We start from the raw sequence: 26,387 nt of genomic DNA, 5'->3' as shown, positions 1-26,387 counted from the left end.
TCACTCTACTGCGCAAGCAGCGCGACGTCAGAAGGAGGAAGAGGAGACGCTCGCTCGCAGGTACCCCGGGCTGGTGCGGTTTTCTCCTTTCTTCCCAGCCCGGGATAAAAGGTAAGAGAGTACAATCCCTGGGGGTGCCCAACATTTTGGCACCCCCCCTCCAGTGACATAGTCTTTCCTTCTCCTAAACTGTTTGAAGAAGCATGTGTAAGAGCAGGAATATACAGAAGATCTGTCAAGCAATGAAATGTAATGCCAAAAACTTGCACACTATTCCCTTGGTAACAATATCAAGTCCTTATTTGGGAATGCTGACATACCCTGTAGTAGCACCTCTGCTGGTAGCCACAGTAGAATTAGTATTTCAAGAAACCCATGCTTGGCAGTATGTTTAACTATTAAGGAGGTTATGTAATAAAAGACACCAAGTTTGCCCAGGAGCAGGAACCCATAGCAACCAATCAGCAGGTAGAATTTCCTGGTCGCCTATTTAAGAGCTTGACTCTTATTGGTTGCTTTGTGTTATTTCCACTGGGCAAACTTAGTGCCTTTTATTACATATGGGGAGTAAGACTTCTATTAGGTGCTGTGCTGTCCTTAAAGCAGAAGAAAAGGTAAAAACTAAGTAAGCTTTATTTTTTATAAGAACGGAGGGAGGGCGCTTCTAGAGCTGTTTACTAAGGTATGATAAAGCTTTCTAAAGAATATAGTGTTCTAGGCGGCACTTTTGTGGATAATATATAGGCAGTAAAATGCCTTTCCTTCTGTAAAATTCTAATTTTTGCTGTGACTCTCTATAACAGACAGACAGACAGACAGACAGACAGACTCAGGTGGTCTTGTGAAATATCACAGATTTATTGAAGTCCAACATTTCAGTGAACATATTGTAACCTTTACCAGGGACCTGTACACAAACCAATCTATTAATTATATACAGTGTATTTATTGTGGGGACACCCCAAGGCTAAATAATATTAAAAAAAAAAAAAAAGATTGATGAAAGTAGTTGTGATAAACCCATAAACAATGCAATGGTTATTGCACATTCCCTACTCCCTATATTTTGTACAAGGAGAGAATTTGGCAAGATCATTTAAACTTTCATTATACTTTCATATTCTTTAGCCCTGGAGTAATCCCACACGTGGTTGTAGCACCCCCCAACACCCGTCCTTTTACTGGTGCTTTTATGCCTTTAAACATGGGTGTAGGTGTCTAATAACTACAGTGGAGGAGGCTCAGCCTGCAAGACTAATGTGCATTAGTCAATCTCCTCTTTTTTGTAAGTCTGAAGGGTATTTTGCTGTCTTTACTTACAGTCCTTAAAAAATCTCAAAACATAAAACAAGTTTGTTTCTTTCTAATACAGAACTACCGCAATAATCCTTCAAGTCAGCAAATTAAAATAAAAGGAGTGTGTTTTGTACATTTTAGCTTTAGAAATATCCTTTAACCATTGTTCATTTTATTCAGCCACTAAATGCTAACCCTTTAAATAAGGAAAATATATATATTACACATGTTTATTACAATGAATAAATACAGCACATTTAGAATATGAATGTGTGTGTGTGCTGGATACACAAAACAATAATGCCGGCACCTGAAGGTCAGCAAGAGGCTTGAGATGAAGCTAGTTGAGATATTCCAGCATTTGTTTCAGTTCTTCACAGTTGGAGACAACTTCAGGTATAGACAAGAGAGTCTGCAAGGGCAAAACAACTCGACATTTAGAACACTGAAGGTCATTTTATGGATATACCACACAAAACAGTGTTAGCTGTAGGATGTATTTTGGACAATGTATGTACACATTTTGCACAGCAGGGTCCCCTGAATACAATGAAATTCCCTACAACAATAAAAAATAATAATTCAAATCAAAGTGCATTACTGGCTTTAATACAGTTCACAGAATTAATTTCCTAATTTAATTTGCCCCCCAAGCAAAGGAAAAACTCTTGTACAGGAAGCTGCCAGATTGTTGTTTTTTTTTTTACCATATTACACAACATTTGCATGGCTGCTTAGTGCCTTGATTTAAAGTCTGGGGTTGTATATTGCAGCATCAATGCACAAAACCCAAATTACATACAATTTCATAGGCAAAATCTGCACCTTGCCATAGTAATAAGAGGCAGCAATGCCCACTAGAAGCTGCATGGCTGAGTCTGGCAATGCTATACTTCCTTGTGCGAGCACCCCCCCCCCCTCGTGAACGGCCGAGTATGGATGCGCGCGCGTTCGCGCTCAGTCTAGTGATCCTATACTTGCTTGCACGAGCACACCCAACCCCCCCCCCTGTGAATGGCCGCGTATGCGCATTCTCCCCCCCCCCCCCCCCCGGCAGCACCGTCCTGGACGATCGCGTGTGTATGCGAGCGCGTTCGAGCTGACTCTGTGCGCGTATCTAGCATCTAAGAGATTAGACCAGTGAAGAGCAATTCAATTATCTTATGGTGTTATCAAAAGTAAGTGTGCAGGTTGTATTTATAATACGCAGGTCAATGGAAATACCGTAGCTTCATGTATCTTACTCTGTTTATAAGCGTTTCAGGAGATAATTATTCAGTGTTGTAAGGTAAATAAAAGAAATGCTGAAAACTATGATTTGGGAGGGATGTAATAACTTGGAAACTGAATATAAAATAGGTAAAATAAGCATCAACAGAACAGTCAGATTGTATATTCCCAGTGCATTTTTCAAGAGCTTGAAGGGTTTTTTTTGTTAGTAGTTCTTTATAAGTAAATTACTACTAGTGGTGGCACAGTCTTGATTTTGGTGAACTAGGACCTTCATGTGCACAATACAAACCTTACATTAAAAGGTTTCTGTGCCCCATGAATAAGGTAGATCCCATTACATCTTATGCGTCTTAGTAATAGAATTAGTTAGTTAGTGAAGAGGCAACGCAAAAGGATACTGTCATGGTTTTTATTTCTAAATTACGCTCTTTATATAGCAAATAATTCACTTTACCGTTTAAAATATTATTTTCGAACCAACAAATATATTTTTTTAGTTGTAATATTGGTAGGAGTAGGCAGCCATCTCAGTGCATCGTGCCTGAGTCTGTGCTTTCAGAAGGAGCCAGTGCTACACTTGCTTGAACTGCTTTTAGTTCTAATGTCAAAAAGGTCTAGTAACTACCATTGTAGTACTGTGGTGGGACTTGTACTGGGACTGGGGTCCACTGAGGACAACCCCTCACGTGAACTGTGTCAAGTACTTGATAATTAGTATGGCAGCTTCCTTAGCCTTTCCAAATTTGCTTTTGTCTGCTGCTGTAGCATTTTTCTTTCCCTAAAGTTATCTATTATTTATTTATCTGTTATTTATTTGATTATTGAAACTTAGCAGTAGCGGCTGCATTTCCCACCCTAGGCTTATACTCGAGTCAATAAGTTTTTCCAGCTTTCTTAGGTAAAATTAGGTACCTCGGCTTATATTCGGATCGGCTTATACTCGAGTATATACGGTATATAGGCAGTTCGCTTACTAGCTCATACCATCCCCACTGAAGCTCACCTTTCTTATTTTCTCAATAGTATCATCCAGCTTCTTTAACTCCAGCTCAGAGCGGGCGAGATTTCCTTCCAAGATATTCCTCTGTAGAGGGGGAAGAGATATTATTCAACTGCAGCAATAATCCATGCCAAAGATCAATAAACAGAAATGGGCCAAAAAAGACACATTCTTATCATAACATATTTATTAACTGCTAAATAAACTAGCATGTAGCAAGGCTAATAATAGGTATTTATATCAAGGCATTTAGCCTTAGAATGGAAATATTTAGCATCAGCTAGTAATGTATAGAGAATAGAAGAAAAAATAATTCCTCAACAATGAAACATCTTTCATCCAAGGGCACTGCAGCAAATACATTAGCTGAAAGGGCCATAATGTAGACACCTGATACTCTCCCAAATCAGAGATTCTGTAAGTGATGTTTTAGGTACATGAAGGGCAACATAAAACCCCTCTTAATGGGCAGGCTGACGTGCAAGTATAATGTTCCAGTGGGTTGTGCTTCCCACTGTTCAGTGTATCACTAATGTGCAGGCCACTGAATGGAAAAGCTTGGGATGGCTACACAACCACTGATATGGCAGAACTGACAAACCCCAGCAGTGCAATGGGACAAAAAGAAATACAATACCAGATGACTCTGGGGGAGGCATTTTGACATGTTTTCCCATTTTTAATGCAATCATTATACATACAGAAACTGTGTCTCTGCACTGGCCTGAGATAACCAATACAAGTCTCCCCTTTCCTAAATAAAATACCCTGCCTCCTTATGAACATGAAATTCAAACATGCAGGTTTTCTGAATGACTGGGAACCGTGGTCGTTTTACCGCCCCCCCCTCCCCCTCCCCCTCGGCGCTAAAACTTTATTTTGCTCTGAGACAGATGTGTGACACAGGCTGGTTCTTCAGTGCAGCTTGCTATGTAACACTGTGTAAGACATGACTAGGCAACAGTTCAAAGGGAATGATTCAATTCAGTTTCCAGTAGTCACCAAGTACTTACATGTCTCATTGCTCGATGTAGAATTTCAGACTTAGAATTTTCAGTTTCCACAAGCATCAGTCTTAGCTTTCGCAACTTGAGGAGTGAAGAAAACAAGAAGTGTTTTATTTAAGTTTGACTAGAATTTGTTTTAGACTGCATAACATTGTGAGAAACAGTGTTAAAGCATAAACATAAACACAATACTTTATACATGACAAAACTAGCAGCTGACATATTGGCAATATGTACAGCAAAAATTGGGCAGAAATGTTGTACATTATGTTTTGTGCTTTTGTACCAGCCCAAGGCAACCACAGTCCTATAGCAGGGAAGATCTGTGCCCCCAAAGATGGCTCCCCACCTTCTTTTCTGCCGATTCCCAATACATGCTCTGTGCTGCTGTGACTTACCTGAGCTTTGGGACCAGCTCACAATAGAAATGTATTAATATACAGTATAATCTATATATAATGTTAATTAGCAAATAATTCAGATTATTAATACATGGCAGCATTGAAACCAGCACAATTACAATTACCAGCACTGAGCATGAGCAGTGTCACTGACACTTCTAACAAAATCCAGCTTCTGCCTCTGCTTAGCTACATGAAGCAGAGCTGAGTGGGCATCACCCAAAAACCTAAAAGCAGGCATTTTTGTGCAGATCCCCTCTCTGCTCCACTTCGTATTGCCAAGCGAGGAAGAAGCTGTTCTTGTCAATGCAGTGTTACTGAAAAGAACAAAGGTGTTGGTAGAAAGCACAGCTGACAACTGCAATAAAAAGACTTCAAAGAAAAGATTATCATGTGTGCAGAATATATATAAATATAATATATAATATATTTATAATATATAATATATAAACAACTCATCAGACTCAAAAATTAAAATGTATTAATTTGGTCCATAGATTTCTGTTTATTGATAAACATGTAAAATGTTCATAGTGGAAATTAAACCCCCTTTTTTGAGCTCATTCAGTCGGGCTTATGTAGAATAGGTACATAGACATTATGTAAATTTCCAGTTATAAATATAAATGTATTTACCAGACTCCCACATATTGAAAGGATACCAGGATAGTCTAGTCTGTGCTCGCTGGGTCCCTCACCTCACCTTTGATCCATTGTGAAGTGCTGGATTCTGGGACTTGAAGCCCCTCTGCTTTCCATAGTGGGGGTGCAGATTCCCTGAAAAGCAGATGGACTTCAGGTCTCAGAATCCAACACTTCACAGTGTAACAAGGTAAGGGAGGGGTTTCAGTACACTGTGGGACCAATTGCCCACCTCCACTTAGCCTCCCAGAGACAGATTCATAAATTCCTTTCAGGCTGTAAAAATAGGGAATATTTGTGTAAAGAAAAATACATTTCTGTATATTATTGGAAGTTCAGATTGTATTTATGCACGACTGAAGGATCTCATGTCAAAAAGGGGGTATATTTTCCTTGTAAAACCATACACAGCCTTTTTCTGGCATCTGACAAATATATAGAAATATCAAATATAAAGAAACTGCTGACAGGGGATAGGACTTAAGCTAAAAGCATCTGACGCAGACACAACTGGGGGGTGGTTTCTGATTCACGCAACTCACATCCTTATGTAAAAGTAACTTCTCCTGCATCCAGTCTCTAGCTGCTTCAGTTGGGTTCTTTGACAGCTCATCTTTAAGGACTAGTAATTCACTTTCACACTGCTGTAGGGATCGCTTTAATGTTGCATTTTCTTGCATCATGTCCTAAAGAAAAAGAAAAATGAGTATACTCGAGACATTTTTAATATTATTAAATTGCAATACAATTTTTTTGTGAAGGCAGAAAAAAAACCCCAAAACAACACAGTTTGGTAGGTAGGGTACCTGTACGGTAAGGAGAAAAGTAAAGCAAACCCCACTGGCTAAAGTGCCTAGTGAATGGGTCCGAAGGGATGTATTGTGCACCTCTTAGGTAATTGTAGGATTGGTAAATGAGCTTTAAAGAATGGATTACAGCTTGAAAATTATCTGTTTTTGGGCAAAATTCTCCCTATGTGCACAGGGGCAGGCTGATGCAACTGAAAGGCACAGAAGGAATGGGCAGTATCCAGCGGGAATATGCCACACCTAACATTTCTGTTAAGGTCAATTTGACCTCTAAAAATTTAAATAAGAATGTTTCAATATACACCTGAATTAGATGCCCTAGTTGTATAACAGACACCACTGTAATAAAGTCACAAGAATTATCACGAGTAAGTTACCTCTCGTTCTTTCTCCTTGCTAACTTGCTGTAGTAACCTCTGTTCCTGTTGATTTACAATTTCCTCAAGCTCTTGAACACACTGGAAGAGAAATTGCTTGTTAAAAATTAGACCCTAAATTGTACTTTAGCATAACACACAGTAGACCCAGTATCATAAGGGGGGGGAGTCAGAGGGTCTGGATGGTGGTCATGACTTACGATCAGATTTAACCCTTTATCATTTGCCTGCCAGTGAGTCTACATTGCTGCTGGCAGAGTAAATACATATGCACATGGGGTCCTTAAATATATTTTATTGCTTGCCATGTAACTTTGGGTGCGCCACTGTGATTTGCAAGTTCATGCCAAAGTGTACAGCCCTTAAGTATTACCTGCTGCTTACTGTTAACACAGTCCTCCAGATTCCTATTTTTTCTTTTCAGAATTCCAATCTCTTCCATTAAATCACGTTTTTCAATTGTGTTTTTGAAGTGCATATTCTGTAGCTCATCCTTTAGGTCCGATCTTAAGAGAAACACATGAATATTTTACATGGCTGTATGAAATACTCGCCAATCGGAAGTAGAAAATCAGTTGGGTCATTTTCTAAGCAAAACGCTTCTGAAGTTATCTTTATAAGTAAATACCAATAATTGTTATGTGCAGCACTGTACACAGGGTCCATTCAATTAGGCAAAGTCCTTGTCTCAGAGCAAGTTCAAATACAGTCACAACTTCTAAACCTATATAGTTCTAATATAAGAAATAAATAGCTTTATAAAATCTATTCTACATTGGAGATCACAAGCACAATAACATCCTTTGTTTATCCACAAGGATCTGACATCAACAGATGACATTTCTAGTCCTGACAAATCTACTGTAATCTGATTGGATTGTAGCATGACTTGTCAAAAGCGACCCCCTAAGGTGACCATTTACACTCAGGAACTTGGGAAGTAACAATGAAATCAGCCAAACTTTCCAACCAAATTTGAGCAATATCATAAAACAATATTTTTTAAATTGAGTATTATCTAACAGGACAAAAAGGTGCAAAAATTTAAGAAGTCAAAAGTTGAATTTACTAGTATTTCCTTAATTTCATTCTGCATGCTACCGAAGTGTCACTTACATTTCTCTCTTAAAGTCTTCGATTTCTTGTTCCTTCACTCCAATGACATAAGAAGAGGAGACAGCAAAGTTTGACACAATTTCACCTAATTCACATATTACATCTGGAAGTGTTTCCTCCTTGTTATCTGCAGTTTAAAAAAAAAATAAAAAAAAAATCATTAAGAAATGTTTTCTATATATGTATATATAGATATGGATACTTTTAACTAAAAGCATGGGAGTACTGTAAATAAATTGCTTTGACAGACACTACTTGAATTCATCCAATAGATGGTATGTAGAAAGTATTAAGCTATTCGAATGGCAGCATCCCTTTAAACTACTGTAGCTGCTAAAAGGGCCAATGGGTTCCTAGTTACAGAAAAGTTAAAAAATAAATCAACATGATTAGTGAAACTCTCTCTTTTGGGCTCATTTAAAATCAATTAAAATTACTAGAAAAATAATTGGCCTACTGGCAAATTGAAAAGTCAGAATCGCCTACTGCACTGTGTGTATAGTGACACCTATGGTTACTACTTGGTCATTACAAAACAACTGAACAATCTTTCTTGTGCTTTATATTGCAACCAAGTATACATGAAATAGCAAAGCAAAACGCACCGTTTGTAAAATATGAAAGGACTGAAATCACATTTCTGAGATGAGTCTCTGCCAGCTGGTCTTAGCAGAAATCTAGCCTCTTCTACAGCAAACTAGCTAGTGAAGTGCTATGACAGACACTGTATAGCTGCATAGCAACCAAGCACAAGGCTAAATAGGAGCTACCTGTAGTGGGCGAGGCCACTGGTTGAACAATGGTAAAGGCACTTGTCTCACTCCAAATGCTTTCGGCATTCTTGGCTGCAGGGTGTAAAAGCAAGAGGCAGATTAGAGGTTTGTCAATATGCCAATGGAAATACTAAAAGGCATGTAACAAATATTTTCTTTAGCAAGTGTTCCCTGTTGTAGAATGTGAAACATGACAAACAATACAGTAAGGGTTCATTCAGTTATATACATACCTGTTTTAGATTGCTTAGTTTGAGACTTTAGGGTGCTATTGATCATGTAAGTAGAGGGGCAACTCCCAAGTCCCCTGGCAGGAGTCTCTAGCATTTGGGAAGCACCTGCTACCTGTTTAATTAAAGAGGTTGCAGTTTACTCATGGATTTTAAACACGTTTTTGTAATTACATTGCTAAAGTGACCAGAATCCATTTTGGTTCATTAAAGCACATCCTGCTACTTATTTCAGAATACAGGTTATGTACAGGTTGGTATTGCTCCCAGCAAAAAAGACAACCATAATGCATTTTTTGATGTTACAGCTTATTTCACATCAAAGACCACATCCATATAAAAGCTTACTTATTGTACAGGATGTCATTTATCCCATACAAGTAACATAGTGGAAACAATGAAAAGTAGACATAACTGAACCGTTACAGATGGGATTACATTTTAAAAATTATATTAATTATCATTTAGACATCTTAATCCTATTTCTGCATGGCTGCAAACAATAACATGAATATCAGTGCAAATAGATTTAAAATTCATCTTTTCTTAACGGTCCTTACATGAAAATATATTTACATTTGAAACCAAATTACTGACAATTTAAATCAGCCCTACATACTGTACCTCTGCATGTAATGTGTCCATTATTTGTTCTTTCACACACAGCAGGTTGTCCCTGATTTTGCCGGCTTCTGTGGATGAATCCGATATCTCTTTACCCATTTTCAGCAGCGTATCGTTTGCTGCCTCCTTTGTCATCTGAAATTCTTCCTTCAGTTTTAACAGTTCACTCCTGAATAAGATAAGAAATGTTTTACTAGGAGATAGCAAATATATCAGGATCTGCAGAGAAGCCAAACCCGACTTCACAAGTTAGCGACTTGAGCAGACCTTTGGGATGAATATTGTACCATTTGGCCACATCAATGCATGGCCAAATTGCTTATTAAAGGGATACTGTTGTGGAGTCAAATATAGCACAAAAACAGAATAGAAGCCAGAGCCGAGTCTTCTAGGTCTGGGAGTTAACGGGGTTGTTCACGTTTGAGTTAACATTTAGTATGATGTAAAGATTATTATTTTGAGACAATTTGCAATTGGTCTTGATTTTTTTTTATCATTTGCGAATGTTTAATTTTCTCATTTTGTTCAGCAAGTCTCCAGTTTGGAATTTCAGTGTCTATCTTGTTGCCAGGGTCCAAATTATCTTAGTAACCAGGGTGCGGTTTGAATGAGATATTGATATATTTATAGGGAGTACCTGAAAATGGGAGTCAGTGACCCCCATTTGAAAGTTGGAACGTGTCAGAAAAGTAAACAAAATACAATTTTAAAATGTAGAATTATTTGCAATGCACAAATGTATAATATAGGAAAACCACCACCATAAACATCATGACAGTCGCACAACATACGAAAAAATTGCGACAGCGACGAAAAAAATCGCAAAAATACCGATCATTACAAAAAAAAAATGCATTCGGACACTTTCGGACGTTCGTGGATTAGTAAATGTGCCCCTTAGTTTATCCAGTGTTGGTTGGCCCCTCTAGTTCCCCTTCTCTGAGGGCAAAAGCTGGGTGGAACACAATTGCGACTCACTAACACAGTTAGGATTGAAGGCCTTATGCAATACAGCTTCCGATATATTGTTGATCTTGTATGTTCATATAACTGATGATTCTGCAAACTGTTCGGATACTGAGTATTATATCTGAGTATTCTTAGGTCATGTCTTATATTAGTCTTTACTAATGTTGCATATATTATATTGCAATACCCTATAACACAGCAGATACATTACATACCATAAACTGCACATGCAATATACAAAACCAAAATATTTCTCCTTCCATTCAACCATTTCAAGGCACTTAGGCAGCTTATTTAGAAAATGAAAGTGGGGAGACAAAGGAAGTAGCTTACTGTAGTTCGCTTATTCTGTCCTTTTGGGTCTCACACTGCAGGTTTCTCTCACGTAAGGCAAAGAGATTATTCTTTAGCTGTGACTCCGTTTCTGCGACCTGCTCAAACCACACATGGTTCTCTTGCTCAAGGAACTAGTTAACAGAAAGGATACACTATATAAATACACTCACATGCACCAAGCGACTTCAACGCATACACGGAATTTAGGATTCAGATGTTAATTTGGGATTGTTGCATTTTTTTTATGAAATGTAATCCGTGTCTGTATATAAAGATATATTTTCTTTGTCTGCTTCGTAATCACACTGACGTAAGTGGACCATACACATTCAGATCATACATTTAAATGCAACGATCTGAAACTAACATTCAGACTGAAAGCGTAGGATAAAACCGGATGATGTTCTGAACATGAAATAGTTGGCAGATACCAATCGTACAAAAGTGACTTCCTGGAAATGCATTGCAAGTCCCCCAAGGATATTGCTAGTTACACAATACATTCGCAGATTTTATTGCTATCTGACCGAAATTATGTGAATGTCGCCATGGTACAAAAATTATTGGCACGATAATTCTGAGCCCACATTCTTTTTGGAAAATCATACAAAACTACTCTTGGTATGATTATATCAGTGCATGTATGGCCGGTTTTACTCACTTCTTAATCTAAATAAATTGTAAGCCACTAAGATCAACATCTGGCCTTGAGGTCCACTCAGGTTATTAACCAACAAAGGAGGGAAAACAGAGTATAAAATTCTATCAATTAAAGTAATTATCCATGAGTTATGATGGTCATGAATCCTGAATGCCTGGCTTAACTGAATCCAAAACCTTAATCTTTAGACTACCACTAGGGGGCAGATTTATCAAAATGTGAAATTAGAGCTCAAGAGTCCCCCTCTATTTATTCCGATGGGATTTTTAGAAGCATTACCAAGTATTAGAAGCATTAACCAAACGGTGAACTCTAACTCTATCATTCACCTATTGATAAATACACTTCTAAAAATACTAAAGGAATGAATAAAAAGTGGGCAAGGTTTTCCTGTGATGTGTTTTAATTTTGCATTTTGATAAATCTGCCTCTTGGACTTTAAAGCTATGGCCAACTGAAAGCAACATTTTTTTTTGTTCACGGCTAAAGCAGTTCTTTTAAATATGGCAATTAGGGTTCGGTTTTAATTCAACACTTGGCCAGATCCTATGTGGAGGGTTCAATATTCAACCAAATCCAAAAATTATAGATTTGGTGCATCCCAGTTAGAACTGTTCTCAAAAACTGTTCTCTGCGTATTTTGCCATCTTAAGAAAACCCTATTTCATTGTTCAAGCACAATATAAAAACTATTTCTATACAAAGATGTGTGAAGTGAAGGAAAATGTCAACAAAGGTATGTGTTATGTGTATTGCAGAGGACATTTGTCCCCTTTGGCAGTAGTTGTTACCTCTGTACCAATGAGAGAAGGAAGTTTCAAGAAAAGACCTCAAAATATAATTTTTTGCCTAATAAAAGAAACCAAAATTCTAAGCAGCTTTGCAATATACATTTATTACAAGTTTGTAATGGTTTTTGGAGTTATTTGTATTTATAATTGCTATTAGAAGCAGTGCTTGCCTGTCCTTTTCTATTCTCTGCCCTGGTGGCTCAGACTGTTGAAACATTGTAACACAAGCCAGCAGACTGACAGACCTGTATTGCTGGAGAAGCAAGACCTTTGCAACATTGTTTAAAATGTTTAAAACCCAGGAGTTCAGCAAATGCTGCTTTCAATAGCAATTACATTTACAAATAACGTTTAAAGCGCTACAAATTTTTAATTATTTCATATTGGAAAGTTGCTTAGAATTATGTTTTCTTTCATTATGCAAAACATTTTTTTTGGGGTTGACATGCCCTTTAAAAGAGCAGACATTATAGGCCACCCCAGCTAGATCTTTCTTTTGTCCATTGTATCATAATAAGGGAAACTTGACCAGAAGAGAATTATTCCTCATTTATCCAGCCTACTATTAAATGCTGTCAGTACAGGCTATAGGGAGTTGGAGGGAATTGTAGTTAGGGTTGCCACCTGGCCGGTAAAAATGATGCTTGCTGTCAATGGTAATACTAGGACAAGGTGGCAACCCTCACTGTAGTGTTAGGCCTTCTAGAGGTAGGGGCTTTTTACCCCAGTGTTGCAGTTTCCCTAGAAAAGAGTCTACAGAGGCCTACACTCAGATTTCTAAATTAGTTATATTTCATTAGTTGGATTCCTCTAAAGGCTATAGCAAATAGGACTTTTAACCTTTATTGACTTTATGTAAAGTTAATCTAAATCTCTACTTCCTGCCACAGATTATCTGACAACATTCCCCTAAAAAATCCATGGGATGCTACATTTAGGATATATGAACATAAAACAAACAAACAAAATAGACAGCACTTCCATAAGCTGCATGCTGTTTGCACATTGCCAAGTTACATGGATTTATGGTTTGTTATCTCTGAAGAAACTAAATATAAAAAAAAAACCTGGGGAGTTATCCCTAAGAGTGGCATTTACCGTTCCAATGCATTAGCTATCCTCAAACATCCTCTCACACCCCTTAACTGCTAGGCTACCCTTTATTATTGTATGCTCTTTGAGGAAGGTACCTCATCAAACGTTTATTGAAACATATAAGCAACGAATCTTAGATTTACTGCCACTGAAAAAGTAAGTAATAAGAAATATACATTCATCTTTAATGTGAACATTAAAAATCCATGAGGAAAATAAAAAATGAGTGGTCCCCTAAAGCTGTGCTAGTGTTGTGTTATACATCTTCTACCAGCACACTGACCTCAATGCTCTCCTTATAAGATGCAGTCTGGGATGCGTGCTGCTTTTGGAACTCTTGTATCTTTATTTGTAGAACCTCTTTCTCTTGTAATGCCTCTAACAGCTTCTGCTCCAACCTAGACATCAATAAGACCAAGTTAACTGCATTGTAGAATTAAAGAAATAAGTTTCACACCTAATGAACATTTTTCTTGTGGAGGCACAGAGTACCAGTTTAATGTTTTATGCTCTCTATAGACAGTTTCTTTATTTGACATGTTTGAATAATCGTCTGTAGGTAACACAAGTTAAAAAAAACAATGCAACTTTTTCCCCTGGTGCTTCTCTCACTCTTAGGCAGGGGTCATGGGTGGCTCAGTGTGTACTATATACAAGTAGAGTATCTGGTTTGGAACTGGGTACATGAGTTAAGTGGACTGGCTGCTAAAATGAAAGTAAAAGAGAGCACAAACACAGGCCTTCTACCTACAGCCCATGTTCAGAAGTATACCACGTGGCTACTTTGCAAGAACAGAGCAAACATCAGCTTCCCAGATAGATTCAAGAAACAGAAAAACAGAGAAGGAACATTAAATCCTAAACACAAACAAACAGATAAAGAAAGAACAAGGTGAACACCTCGGCACAGTTTCAGCTGACAATTTCTTGTTGTGTTCTTTAATTTCTTGTTCCCTGAAAGAGAGTTAATAAGTGTGACATTAACAGAACAGTCAGGGGAATCATTTTACAAACTACACCCAACAGATGATATATAATTATATAAAAATGCATGTTTTACATTTATAATTTATACCTATTAATATATAATGATACTAAAGCATCTCACCGAATGGTTGTCTCATTAAGCTCTTTTTCTAGCAGTTTCATAGACGAATCTTTAGCACACAGTTCCTCCGTCTGCTCAGAGTTTTCCAGTTTCAGGTGATCATTTTCAGACTTAAGTTTACATATCTGTTCCATCAGGGACTCCAGCTCTGAAATATATAATCAAGTTATTGAACTGAATTATCACTGTTAATTTCCACGTTTAAAAGCTATTTTGAAAATATACTCTGACAGAAAAAAATAAGGTAATTATGTGATCTTATTGCACTTTATTACAATTATTGTCCTTAAAGACACATAATGCAATTTCAGATAATACAAACCTGAACTAAGGTGAGCTATTCCTGTTTCCAGCTGAGCCTTCTGTGAGTTCACATCCTCTAACTGATTGCACATCTGTGAAGAAAAAATACATCTTGGAGCTTTAAAATGTGAAACACGTGTGCTGCTTTAAGCCATCAAGCTGCTGAACTACCACTCTCAGCAACCACTGCACTGAGGAGGTAAATTTAGTTCATCCACAAAAGCTTTAGGGCCACATAGTTTTAATCAGTGATCCAAAAGTGCAAGAGGCTATCCCAGAGTAGGGAAGGCATCAGATTAGATGATATACAGGAAAGTATGACATTAAGATCTATATTTACACACTTTTAATGCAACATGCAACAGGATTAAGTCTTCCATGCTTTAGTGAAGGGTTATAGTGACAATATTTCATAGAAAATCTGAGTAAAGTTATTCAAAGGGTCAACACCGAAGGCTTCAAAGTAAGGACAAACTGTAAATACATTCACAAACACCAAGTCTTACTAATCATAATTTCCATAATATCTGTAAACTAAATGAAGTCATCTGCAGAATTTCCCTAAGCTATGAACACTTACTTCATTTTTTTCCAAGTAAGCCGCATCCCGCTCACTTTTCATGGATTCAAACTTATGCACAGCATGATCTGTTTTATTTTTCATCATGTCAAACAGGACCCAGTGTTTTGACATGAGCTCCCTGGCCTGAGAACACTATAAGACATACAAAAAAATGAGATGCTATAAACAGAATCCTTTCCTTACACAACAGCTCTTTGTTAGTAACTTGGGACCCCAAGGGCACATGTACTGTTGGCTCTGCTGCTCTCAGACTGTTTTTTCTTCAGGCTGAGAGAAGTGGATCCAATCCCTTCTGCCTCTCCACTGACAATCATAACTTCCGCCTATGCGTAGCTACAGGGAACGGAGCAGAAAAATCAAAGATTAGCCTAAAAATGCCTGCTTTCACGTTTTTGGGCAGATCTCCGCTTCTGCTCTGTAAAGCTACACACAGGTGGAAGCTGTGATTGTCAATACAGCTATGCATGCCCTTGCCCTAACCATGAAAAAGTTTTCTTACACACTGGGGAATTCCATAACAAAACAAGGAATCTAATAGGTATTGTAAAAGCATTGGGCAGATACTTTTAAGGCAAAATTACAAATAGCATGCAAAGACAATGTTATGATAATGTAAAAATGTGTTTAGTGCCGCAACGGCCATTAATCATGGTCATGGAACTCCGAAGCAGCTTCTAATACCTTTACATTTTACAATATGTAACACATTATTTACTATAGACTTAAAAAATGCTTAATCACCTTTACTTGCAACTGGACTCTATCCTCTTCCATTTCTGAGCAGACAGACTGAGCCTTTTTAGCAAAGTCAACCAATTCTTCATTAAAGGAGAGCTAAAACAGAAGAAAGGAGGCATCTTTATATTGAATTTAATTGTGAAGAAATGTATTAACACATATACATATCTTTTCCCTCACTAACCTGTTGTGTATAAGCTTTTTTCACAGCATCACAAAGCAATTGCTCAGATTCCAAGTCACGTTGCAGCTGAGCTATGACTGTAGAAGAATGGGTCTCAAGATCTTTCAAACACTGATCAGCCTGCGTTTAGGGAGAGAGAGCCATGAAACTACATTACTCCAAGGTATAATCCGCGCTAGTTCTGAGTAGGATTTACATTCTTGTTTGTATAAATGCTCAGTAAAACATAGTTTATTCTGCACTAATATTAACTACAGATTTGCAATTATTCATATTAGTGGGAGCAGAAATAACTGCCTGCAACTTCATCCAAGGAATCATTTGAAATGTAGCTTTTTGGTCAGTCGCAACAGAGTCTGAAACATCAGCACCTACATGGTTGCTAGGGTCCAATTTACCCTTGCAACAGGGCAGCAATTTGAATGACATATAGGAAGATGAACAGGGGAAAGGCCTGTATAGAAAGATAAGTAATATAAAGCATGTATTGAGCACCCTGCACCAGCTTGATTGTTATGCGCATGCAGGGGATGTAGATCAGTCAGCGCATCCCTCAATCCTATGTCACATCCACATGGATAACTAGCGAGATGGGTCACTCCCTCATAATGCGCATGCATGTACCTCAACATGGCCACAGAGTTTTTATCTTTGGCCATTGCCATTGTCTCCCCCTTCAGTATGCAGGCTCTTTCAGGCTCTACCTCCGGTGGAAAAAAAAACTATTTTAAAGGTGCCCTTTAAATATTTCCAGTCCAGCCTTATTGCACATATCGTTACATAGTTACATAGGGTTGAAAAAAGACCAGAGTCTATAAAGTTCAACCCATCCAAGTAAACCCAGCACACACAACCCACACCTACCAATCTATACACTCACATACAAAAACTATATATACAACCACTAATACTAACTGTAGATATTAGTATCACAATAGCCTTGGATATTCGGATTGTTCAAGAACTCATCCAGGCCCCTCTTATAGGCATTAACAGAATCTGCCATTACCACATCACTAGGAAGGACATTCCACAACCATCACTGCCCTCACCGTGAAAAACCACCTACGCTGCTTCAAATGGAAGCTCCGTTCCTCTAATTTAACAGCTAATAATGTGCTGCATGACGCACAACAATTTACAGACAGATGTCTGATTTGACTACATGAACGTCCTTGTAGATTAACACAAGTCTGCAAAGTTTGAGAGGTAAGATAGTTTAATAAAGCATATACTGTACAGTCTGCCATTTAGATCATTTGGCCCCTTGAGGTGTCTATTGGTGATATTTTGTTTTATATTAGCGGAGCAACTATTACAATACCTCTTACACTTTAATATAAATACATCAAAAACTGCTTTAGTTTAGATAGTTGTTTAATTTTCCACATGCCCATAGCTAACACACAGATATAACACATATTCCCATGCAAATCCTCAAAAATCTTTTGGCAGCTTAACTGTATCATTCTGAAAAGCAAAGGCTGTGGCTAATGTAATCACCTTTGATAGGAAGAAGCTGTGTGCTTGAAAGATATAAAGGGAAAAAGAAAAATGAATTACCGCTTCTTTATCACCAACTGCCTTTTCCATACTAGTTCTCATTTCGGCCATTTGGTGCTGGTTTGCTTGCATCTTCTTGTTCATTTTATTCAATAAAGTCATGTGATCAGCTATAAGTGACCTGGCTTGGCACATCTGAACACAAGGAAGACCACAAGTCAGTATTTGTATAATAGGCAATGCTTAAAGCAAACTCATAACTTTAAAAGGGATTCTGTCATGATTCTTATGGTATAGTAAATAACTAAATTACACAGTGTACATTGCAAATAATTCATTCTACTATTTAAAATTTTATTCTCAAACAAATATTATTTTAGTTGTAACATTGTGTGTAGCCAGTTTTTGCAGGTCATTGTGCCTGATCATGTGCTTTTAGAAAGAATATATTCTAGCCCCATGTCATATTTCAAAATTAATTAAGCAAATGTGTTTGCTCTTTTGATAAAAACGATTGAGAAAATGATTTCACTGCAGGATTCTGCAGGAGGAGCGCTATAACTTTGAAAAAAGGATTGAAAAAAGGATTGAAGTGGTTGTTCATACCAATGATGATGTCTATATGCATTTCACCAAGTACAGTACGTCATTCAATAAGCTATTTTACAGAACAAAGCTTTACTCACATAATAGTGCCGGAGCTATATAAAACTTAAAAGTTTCTCCATAAAGGACATGGCCCACTTATATCCCATTAATAGAATTACATTGATTTACAACTTGATCTCTTGGCTGAGGCTAGCATTTTGTTACCAGTACTTTACAGCCCTTATAGATAGACTAATACATTAAGATACCTTTTCAGCATTTGATTCCTAGCCTTACATCCCTGCCTCACATTCTGCTGACTCACATTTGGACTTTGAGAACATTCAATGGATCCTCTATATTTGAAAAAAGTTTACACAGATATGCTCATCATTTTGCCTGTTTCTGCAATGGCTGCTTTCTCATTGGCCAACCCTGAACCTAGCAATACCAAGGTGAAAGCTAGACAAACTTAATGAGGATCCAGAGTACATTTATCAGCCAGCAAGAGAACATTTAAGTTGGTCTGGCTTATTAGAATCTTGCAGTATCCATGAGCAGCTTAGGTATTGCATAACAAGACACTTTATACAAAATTCTTATGCCATTTACTTTAGGCAAGGCAACAAAAACTATTTAATCTTTGAATAAATGAATTAGAAATGAAAAAGGATCTTGACATCAGATGAATATAAAGGGATCACAATGTAGGGCCCCTTTGAGTCATCTCACTGCCGTTGCCTGCACATCTTTAGATGGAGTTTATGCTACAAGCTTTGGGTTATCAAACAATAAATATTCTTGATCGCTTGAAAATGCAAAGATACACAGTACAAAAACAAAAATTTTGATGACAGGTATGTCTCACCTTCCTGCTAATATCTGCTTTATCCTCCTGAGTTTTGTCTTGCATGTTCTCAGCAAACTCAATCAATGACATAGATTGAGTCTTGTTAGATATCTGGAATGAGAAAAAAAATATTATACATCAATATATATATATATATATATATATACACACACATTTTTTACACTAATACACTAAGGGGCAGATTTATCAAAGTATGAGATGAGCGTTTGCCAAAGAAAAACTCACCCACTTTTACTTCATTCCCATTGAATATTTAGAAGTGTATTTATCAATGCGTGAAAGTTGAACATGATTGATTGATAAACACACTAACTGTACAGTATCTAGAAGAATTAAGTCTAAAATTTTCAACTGAAGAAGCCACTCCGTGATTTATCAACAGACGAGTTAAAAAATTTTTCTAAATTCAAGTTTTTTTTGCTCTTAAACTTGAATCCAAGTTATGGCTTGAAAACTCAAATGTCTGGCATTGATTAAGGGCAAAAAGCCCAAAAACTCGAAAGGAAAAATTCGACCATGTAAAATCTTGCAAGTTTCTATAGAAGTCATTGGGAGTTGCCATAGGCAAAGTCAAGCCACACTCTCAAACTAGCATTTTAAGAGGTTGTAAATGTGAAATATTTGGAATTTGAGTTGTTACTCAAACAAGGTTTCCTTAATAAATAAGTGACCATTTGATATGAGTTTATTCGATGTAGAAAAACAAACTCAAATATGGATCAATAAGCCCATAAGAGTGCAAAGCTGCTAGGTTTTATTCATGCTTACCAGCACATCAACACTCCTTTTAAGTATCTCCTGCAGTTTCTTTTCTACGTCATTGCATCGCTGCATGTTTTGAAGTCTTTCCATGGTTTCTACATACAAGTTGTGATAATATTGCTCTTCCTGAAAAAAAACCACACAATCAAAGTGAACAATTAACGTTCATATTATTACAAGAAAAATGTAGAATTTAAAGTGCAACTGTACTGTAAATTAATGAAAAGCTTCCATTGCACATTTCTGCTTTATACATATGCTTTCACATGATGCCCTGCAGAGTTTAGTTTGTAGCACCTATTAAAGTGCTATCAACAAACCTTAGCAGCGTCTTCAACAATACATTTTACAGTATACCAGACATTTCTTTATGAGAAATGGCCATATGCAGGTTTTAACTCAATTAGCATAACAGGGAATAAGGTCTGGCTGGATTGTGGGCATGTTCTAGTGTAACGAAGCATGGCTGTGTAGACTGGGGGCGGGGGGGTAGAGCTTAGTTGGACTTTTTATTTGGGCACTTGCTTACCTGGCAGTTCCTTCTCCCCAGGTGAGTGTTGTACTAATTAATGTGTATTCTAAATATTCTAAGGTCCCACAACCTCTCATAGCAGGGAGTTGCTGGAATGGGTCACTGTGCAGCATTGCAAACATTATTTGCATGAAGTGTCCACAAAGGCAAACCATCTGTGTTCTCATAAGGGCTGTGGCACACGGGGAGATTAGTCGCCCGCGGCAAAACTCCCTGTTCGCGGGCGACTAATCTCCCCGAGTTGACAATCTCCCCATCGGCGACAATGTAAGTCGCCGGTGGGATGGCAGACGCGGCGCGATTTCGCGCAAATCGCCCCGCCGCGTCTGCCATCCCACCGGCGACTTACATTGTCGCCGATGGGGAGATTGTCAACTCGGGGAGATTAGTCGCCCGCGAACAGGGAGTTTTGCCGCGGGCGACTAATCTCCCCGTGTGCCAGAGCCCTAACAAGAGTCAACATCTGAAGTGCAATGCAACATTTAAATAAGAAAAGGGAAATTTGGAACCAACTGTTGTGATGTAGAACTCTAGGCAGCATTCCTAAATGAACCAAAGTAACAAATACATCATAGGGCCCTGCAGAGGCCCCCTTCCAGACTGCAAACACTCCCCTGCGTACATTCACACTGAAATCTACTCTGTGTACTTGCATACAGGCCAACACCATGCCAGTCACACAAAAAGGAGCCGATGGGAGCACATACACACATAGTTTGATTGCTTGCTTGGAGTGAGGAAGGTATTTCTCCCCCTACCAGCTTCATAATGTATTTCTTTATCAACTAACAGACAGGTCTCATTTAGACAAAAAGTTGAACTTGTGTGTGTATTTTTTTTTTTCTATGAAATGTTTGAAGGAAGAAAATGTAAAAGGAGATCTGTCATAGCAAGCAGTTTAAACTTTTTTGTAAATAAGATTTTTTTGTAAATAAAAAATTACATAAACCATTCAGTGTTAAATACTATTCCTATTGCTAACATTTTAGGTTTTATTAAATTCCTTTTAACAACATTGCAGTTTCACTGTAGGTGCAGCTCATCTATCCTTACCGTACTTGTGTATGTTACACATGTTTGTGTGGCAGAGTCTCTCTGTTCAGATGGTCTAGAACCAATTCGATTCTGCTGCCAGCCTTGAAGCTGTCGTGAAAGAACTTCAACAACTATCAAAGTACTCTCTAAACGATCCATCAACTCCTCACGTGATGCTTTATTAAAGGACTCCCTGGAGAAGCTGGTATGGATACATAAGTAGATATCAGGATAAGGGAATGTTTTCATAAGTTGATTTTTGTAAAAATTGCTTACATGGAAAAGAAGGCTGATAAAAATTAAAACCAGGTGGACTCACTTCCAGAGCAAGGAATCTGTCTCCGATGCATTGTCTCTTGGACTTGACCTCCCCTTTTCAAAGTCCCATGATGTATTCAAGCTCTTGTTCAGCAACATTATAGGTGTTGTCCATGTGGATGTATTTGAGGTTGAAGTTGGGGTCGAACACGTTCCAACTTCCAATTTAGAGCTTTCCCCTTTAGGAGACATCTTGCTGAGTACACTTTTGTATAATTTTGGAATATCAAAATTCCTTGCTTGTAGCTGGTTATTTACAACAGAGTCCCTTGGGTTTGCTACTGAATCAGACCTGCTTTCATTGGCAGAAGCAACAAGCGGCACAGCTGCTTGCCCAGTATCACTTTGCACAACAATGGAAGGACGTACTTTGACATTTTCATTTTTAAGAGAACCATCATAGTTCTTAGAAGCCATTTCTTCCTCTAAAACAATGGAGGATTCTAACTCTGTCTTGTAATCAGTGCCACGATCTGCAATATCTTTTATTTTTAAGGTGCCCCCAGTCTGCTCTGGTAGCAGTTTACACCCTACCAATAGATCATCAGTCTCATCACAACTCCTAGTATGTATAATACTGTTTGGTTCAATACATTTAAAGTCTACTTTCTTATCCTTTATTGTAATGCAGTCTAGATCAAAAGTCTTATTACAGACTTCCTCTTGAATGAAGGAATGAAGAAATATTTTAGAAGAACTATCAGCTAGTTGCTGTAATGGGATATATGTTGTAGGATAAGTTGCAGGACTTTCTTTAGTTTTATGGGACATAGGCAGAACACTGTCATCACCTTTCAGTGGTTTGTTGACGTCAGTCTTATCCGCCTTATTATAATAGCCTTCAGGTTGTGTATTATCTAAAGTTGATATGATTTGAGAGCAGTCAAGGCCATCCTGTTCAGAATACTCAGTGGAAATTAAATTTGTAGTCAATGCTGGAAAGCTGTGTTTGTCAACATGCTCAGGTGAAGCTGCTGATGAAGTATCAATTAAATATGTGTCATTAGCAAGTCCATTTAACATTTTGCAAGATTCAAGCTCTGAGGCATTTGGGACTCTCTCCTCCTCTTTTAGGCTCAACAATAACTGGACTTCTTCAGTCTTGTTGGGACAGTTATTTCCATTTGCACTCTCATTAAAGTGGTTACTTAAAGATGGATCAATAATTCCTTGGTGTGACACAGCAACATCATTTTGTTCGGGAATGCAGAATGTGGATGCAGCATGAGAAAATGCTTCATTTATAGTTAGGCTTATGCCAAAGGGCGATTCTTTTAGAGCTTCATTTGCACACAATTGTAATTCAAGACTCTTCCTTGTTTCACCCAATGCCTGGCTAGAACATTGAGAAACAACCACTGATTTGTGAGAGAGTGGAACAGTCACTGGGCATGTGTCTGCTTCTAACTTTTGATCCCTGTCTTTTCTAGACTCCTGTTCATTAATTTGTGTTTCCACAGGCAGGCTTGCTGTCACATTCATGCAAGGATCTGCATTACTGGGAAAAGAAGAGTCACTGTCCAAGCAATTGAGGGGAAACTTTTCTTGACCACAGGCAGATAAGCACAGTATCTTTTCAGAAGTTGCAGGTTCTGAAGGCTGCAAACACTCATGTATATTGCTAGAATCTTTACTTTTCATTTTGGGAGCTAATCCATCTGAGTTCAATGTAGTAAACTTTGTCTCAAAAAGGGTAATTGGTTTTAAACGCTTTGAAGCACACACTTCACTTATGGTGTTGTCCATAAGAGGAACTTGTGTCTCAGATTCCACCCATATGCTAACTGGTGATGTTCCAGTGTTGCCACTCTTATTTTCCTATTGAAAAAGAAAGAAAATATTACATTATAACTGTTAAAACACACAAGCAACATTACTGCACACATTTAATACTGATAACAGATTAAAGTGGAATCTCAAAATACTTTATTAAAAGGATGCTTCTTCTTAAGATCTTAAATAGTGCAGCTGTGCACTTCCTCACTGCAAAATCAGTATCCATATTATAAAAACAGTACAGAGCACAAGCTTAAATGAGCAAAGTGATTTATTTGTGCAATATTTTGGGAATGACCCCAAACAAAGTTTCACGCTTGATAAAGGCCTAGGAGGAGCCAAAACATTGGTACGGCATACTGGGCATCATTTATAAACAATGGGCAAATCTGCACCTGAGCAACTGATACTCAGTTCATTTTAAAATGAAAACCCCCTTTAAATGAGCCAAGGTAATAAACAGGTGAGGGTCAATCTATTTTCTGCTGGTTCCAGATTTTATTGCTGAAAATGTAATCTAGTCAAAGTACGGATGCATGGATTAAGGGCCCTAGTATGATAGCTTACAAAGATTTGTGATTATGCTGTTAAATTATATTAACTATTATAGTAGAAAAAAATAAAAGTGCCCACAGTTAAATAACAAAAACATAGGAGTATATAAAGGTATAATTTTACAAGGTACACATCTTACCTTGAAGTGCTGTTTGTTCACTGTGAGGCTTGGGGATTTGTTTGAATTTAACCTTGTTTTAACCAAACTATTTTGCTCGGACAATGTAAAAGACTGAGCTGTCAAATCTTTGAGCGGAGTCCTCCCAACAGATTTGCGTTGTGCCTAATTGTGGAGAGAGGTTATTACACAAAAATACAGTGGAGCTCAAATTGACCATTATATGGTTATGAAGCATAGATTTAATCATTCTGTATCCCATAATAACCTTATTTGAGCATTAGTTATCATCTAGCAAAAAACATTACCACATAAATCCCTACCAGTCTTGCATCAAGCTCCTTCTATTATATGAATGAAACTTTTTGTGAAATGAAAAATTGTCATTATATCAGCAACCCTAGCTTTGCATAATGTTGTAACTAACATTAACTGTCTCACACTCAGCCTGCTTGTCCTGTATACACAATTAAGTAGATGAATCAGATGGCTTGTGTTCCCTTAATTCCCAAATGTACATCGTGTAAAGACCAGTAAAAAGAAAAGAAAAAATCTGCATATGAACCTGTTTAAGAAAATCCCTTGCATAAAAGGGCCCTAACAAAGCTACTATGGTTAAAACACAATGTATTTCACTTACAGTCTGCATTGTCGTAATCCTGTTTTCATCAGAAATTTGTGCTTTCAGTGGCCACATGGTTTTTTTAAAATTAGATAACTGAAAAGTAAAAGAAAAAATTGCACATTATGTTTTAGTTAAGGAAGAATTAAGTTCCCTTTTATTTTTGTACAGTATTTTGTAGCCAGACGTAATCCCTGCAGTGAGCACCCATCATATTATATTCTTTTGTAGGTGTGCAGCACCACATATTAGAATTGTTTAAGTGATCAAAATACAGTCTCCAGCATCACATTTAACAAATGGGGAGTTATGATGTAGTCAGTCTACCAACTGGGGTTCTATTGCCAGTCCATAAGCATCCTATGGCCTATAATTCTCCTGCCAGTCAGTCAGTAGCCCTTGCTACCATGCCAGCACACAGTATTACATAGTGCCTAGGTTTGCTTGTGTTTCAGCAGGCCATGGGGCGGGCAAGTCAGTGGCTAGTGTCAGCCCTTTGGAGTCAGTGTGTTGGTGGCACATAGGGGCAGGACACGCTAGTGCTGTCAGTAGCCCATCCTGGGTTTCCTCTGTCAGTATATTATTCCATGGGAGCTGGCTTTACTTCAGCAATATATCAGCAGCCCCAGGCGTTTAATTGACTAATAATTCAGTAAGCCCCATATTCCCAGCTCAGTTTTAAAGTATCCCAAAAGGACTGGAGATTGCCAGCATACAAATCTACTTCATAATGCGATTCCATACTTCACGTATGAGCTCAAGCTCCCCACATACTGCCACTAGTCCCCCCGCTAGAGTCCGGGTAGCCAAACCCCGCACCCCACTTGCCATACCTCGCAAAAATCGCGAATATCATTACACACAGCCACAAGCCCTGATCGCTGGTTTGAATGTCGCGCTCGTCACCCCCGCCCCGCCCCCTCTCCCGGAGTTCCCTCATAATCTCGCGAGATGAGACAGCCGCTCTGTTACAGGCCCTGCTCTTAGTGAGAGGAGCTGCTAGTAACTCGCAGTTCTGCAGGGCATGCGTGATAATGGGGATGTTCTGTCGCACATACTGGCTTGTCAACGAAAAAAATTAAGACTTTTGTGCAAACTAGGGCTCGGTGACATAAAGTTTTTTTATTACTTTGGATTTTTTTCATAATTTAGGGACAATAAAAGAACAAATGAACAAAATGAGAAGAAAGAGGGCGGAAGTGATGCTGGTATGGGACCCCCACAAAAAAATCTTGAAGGGAGGCAAGGTTGGTGTGCTCTGTCACATTAAAAGCCACCTCCCTGTCCAGCTCTCATCAACTTGCTGCCCAATTACATGAGGCAGGCACACAACTTATTTTGCAAGGAGCATTGATCTCCCAAACCCACCATGGCTGCGGTGTCTGCTGTATGTAGTTTGGACACTGAAATTATGGGGAAACAAATCTATAT

The 26,387-nt window shown here is 38.1% G+C and overlaps 1 protein-coding gene across 1 annotated transcript; it reads right to left on the bottom strand.

Moving 5' to 3' along the window:
* Positions 1-837: 837 nt before the first annotated feature.
* Positions 838-25,889, bottom strand: spag5 (sperm associated antigen 5). The gene is made up of 26 exons (XM_012957454.3): positions 25,790-25,889; positions 24,975-25,052; positions 24,356-24,499; positions 21,887-23,703; positions 21,586-21,769; positions 20,007-20,126; positions 19,236-19,328; positions 17,840-17,974; positions 16,277-16,396; positions 16,096-16,188; positions 15,352-15,486; positions 14,791-14,863; positions 14,469-14,616; positions 14,261-14,314; positions 13,644-13,758; positions 10,811-10,944; positions 9,509-9,677; positions 8,888-8,999; positions 8,652-8,726; positions 7,882-8,008; positions 7,139-7,271; positions 6,766-6,846; positions 6,122-6,265; positions 4,543-4,617; positions 3,533-3,613; positions 838-1,708 (listed from the first exon to the last, which is right to left on the bottom strand). Exons 2-26 carry the CDS (start codon positions 25,029-25,031, stop codon positions 1,637-1,639), a joined length of 4,491 nt encoding a protein of 1,496 aa, XP_012812908.2. The 5' UTR covers positions 25,032-25,052; positions 25,790-25,889; the 3' UTR covers positions 838-1,636.
* Between the last annotated feature and the right edge of the window lie 498 nt (positions 25,890-26,387).

Source organism: Xenopus tropicalis, chromosome 2 (genome assembly GCF_000004195.4).
Source record: "Xenopus tropicalis strain Nigerian chromosome 2, UCB_Xtro_10.0, whole genome shotgun sequence".
Taxonomy (NCBI): Eukaryota; Metazoa; Chordata; class Amphibia; order Anura; family Pipidae; genus Xenopus; species Xenopus tropicalis.
This window is presented reverse-complemented; position numbering and strand designations above follow the sequence as displayed.